A 2,611-nucleotide genomic window follows, 5' to 3' on the forward strand; every position below is an offset into this window, starting at 1 on the left:
TGAAAATTTTAATTTAACTTAAAAACATAAAAATTAAGAGAATATCACGATCTTACATTAAATGTGTACTAAGAGATTACGAGCATATAAAGATGAGTTACGTTTTCTATAAGATAAACCTCTCTTAAGTCAATCAGTCAAAATGGACAATACCTTACTATGAAAAGTGAAAGTATTCTACAACTTTTCATCAATTTTTCTAATAATGAAAATTTAAGAATCACCAAACACAAAGAATGATTAACATATATTATAGCAATAAAAATCTGAAATTCAAACTTAAAAAAGTGAAAGTATTTTCAGAAAAAAAAATTTAATTGTCAAATTAAATACATCTTTTTATTCTTTTTTTTTTAAAAATTTGCAATTTTATTGGACAAACAGACACACTAATTTAAGGTTTATCTCCATTTAGGCAAAGTATGAAATAAATTAATAATTTAAATAATAAATTAAATGATCAATCTCAGAGAAGAGAAAAGCTTCACCAGCAATGAATGATTGTCAAAGCGCAAAATAAAAAAAACAAAACAAAACAAATACAGTGAGGAATTAAATTCCTTTCTCTGTACACAAAACATACATCCAAAGAATAAATAATTTTATAAAAATTCAACGAAACTCTTTCAATCCCCTACGTTATCTAATTTCAATCAATATTGCAAAGAACCCATGTCGGTGGCCGCGAACAGACGCGGTTTCTTCGCCGGATGCGGGCTCTCCACCTCCTGCTCGCCGGAAATTCGCCCTTTCCTCTCTCCGCCGGCTCCGAACCCCGGCGCAAATTCCGGCAACGCGGGCAAGTTCAAGTCGAAGTCGCGGTGGCTCTGAGTTGACCCGGCTCCCTCCGACGAAGAAACGGCTACGGATCCTGCTCCTGCTCCGGCTCCGGCTCCGGCTCCGCTGCCGCCATCGTAGTGGCAGCGCTTGTGGCCGCCCAGGGCCTGACCGGTGGAGAAAGACTTGTGGCAGATGGAGCACTCATGGGACTTGCCGGCCGGGTTGGGCGTGGCGGCGGCGGCTGCGGAGGTGGAGGAGGAGGTGGATGCGTCGTCGGCGGCGGCGGACTTTCGGTGGCTGGCCTTGTGGCCTCCCAGGGCCTGGTAAGAAGGGAAGGCCTTGTTGCAGACAGAGCACTTGTAAGACAGTTTGAGAGGCGGTGGCGGCGGCGAAGGTTGGAGCTGCAGCGGCTGCGGGGGCGGAGCGGGAAATTCGGCTGTGCCGCCGCCGCGAGCGAGCATGATGAGGCAGAGGGCGAGGTACTCTTCCTCGGAAGGTGGGGTGTCGAAGCGCGGACGCTTGGTGCGCTTCCTCTTGGCCCAGGGCTCGATATAGCCGTCTTCTTCCTCGTCGTCGTGGTGGTGGAACGCCGGCGTGGCCACTGTCGTCGGAGATTTCAGAGCTTCCAAAGCCATATCTGGTCACTGAGAGAGAGAGAGAGAGAGAGAGTTGGGGTGGTGGGGGAAGATAGTGGCGTAGTTTATAAATAGGAAGGGGGTTGAGGGGGGAGGTGAGGTCGGTCAAGAAGAGTGGTGGTGACTGAGTGAGCTTAATTGGACGACTTCTTCAAGTCAAAAGTCAAAACTTTCCTACTTTCTAACTCACACGTTTTAAAGTAATTAAAAATTAAAAAAATTATTTAAAGGGCCGAAAAAAAAAAAAGACTAACACATTGAATGGGATTGGGAATTTTGGAAGTAAAATTGTGAGAAGAAAAATCAGGAGAGGAGGAAGGATTTGACTCGCATGCATTTAAGGTGAGTGTTGGGCACGCCTTCTTTCTTCTTCTTCTTTTTTTTTTTTCTTTTATATTTTAATTCATCAAAATGACTCCAAAAAAAATATTAAGAAACTTTTCGGTATATTAAGCATATATCTATCAAGAATATTATTTTTATGTACTTAAAGAATTCTATTATATAATTTTAGCGGTCAGATCCATTAAATAAATGTTGGTAATGTATTTGATAGACGAGGAATCTAAAAAGTTTAATTTTAAGATGTGTACATAATGAGGTAAGAGATTAACGTTTTTAAATCGATTTGAATATTTACAAAATATTAGGATTATGTAATTAATTTAATGGCTCCATCTCTTTTTTTCTCACACTCGTACTTACTCTTGAAATTTAAAGTGTGTTGAATACATTTGTGTTGGACGTATTACTATTCTTATCCATTAAAAGAGCATCGAACGTGCCACAAAATGGTGATAATGTAAATTGTATATGTCCACAAGACAACAACAACAAAATTTCCTATACATGCACTATTCGTTTTTTATCATTTTAAACAATTATATCACTGTGACTAGCAGTGTACAAATGTAATATATATATAATACAAAATTATAAAATGCAAAGAGATCAATTTAATTAGACGACCAACTAGGCATACAAATTATGTAGTCCTAAGAGATTTGTAACTATTTTTTTCAGTTACTTTGATATATTTAAAGTGAAAAATATTGGTACATGAACATTTCAACTAATAGAATTGAATGATTCAAATATATCGGTTAAATTAATTTTGGGCACAAGTTATTGATAAGATTGGGTAACTACTTAAATAGCTTAATGAATTTAAATGCATTAACAAAGATGCAATTTTA

The 2,611-nt window shown here is 38.6% G+C and overlaps 1 protein-coding gene across 1 annotated transcript; it reads right to left on the reverse strand.

Annotated features, from left to right (window-relative positions):
* Positions 1-423: 423 nt before the first annotated feature.
* Positions 424-1,484, reverse strand: LOC131155115 (zinc finger protein ZAT10-like). The gene has a single exon (XM_058108043.1). The coding sequence runs from the start codon at positions 1,413-1,415 to the stop codon at positions 654-656; it is 762 nt and encodes a 253-aa protein (XP_057964026.1). The 5' UTR covers positions 1,416-1,484; the 3' UTR covers positions 424-653.
* Between the last annotated feature and the right edge of the window lie 1,127 nt (positions 1,485-2,611).

Source organism: Malania oleifera, chromosome 5 (genome assembly GCF_029873635.1).
Source record: "Malania oleifera isolate guangnan ecotype guangnan chromosome 5, ASM2987363v1, whole genome shotgun sequence".
Lineage (NCBI taxonomy): Eukaryota > Viridiplantae > Streptophyta > Magnoliopsida > Santalales > Ximeniaceae > Malania > Malania oleifera.

Bases quoted from the DNA above. Each gene is read 5' to 3' on its own strand.
- LOC131155115 (XM_058108043.1), bottom strand. From the start codon at position 1,415: ATGGCTTTGGAAGCTCTGAAATCTCCGACGACAGTGGCCACGCCGGCG.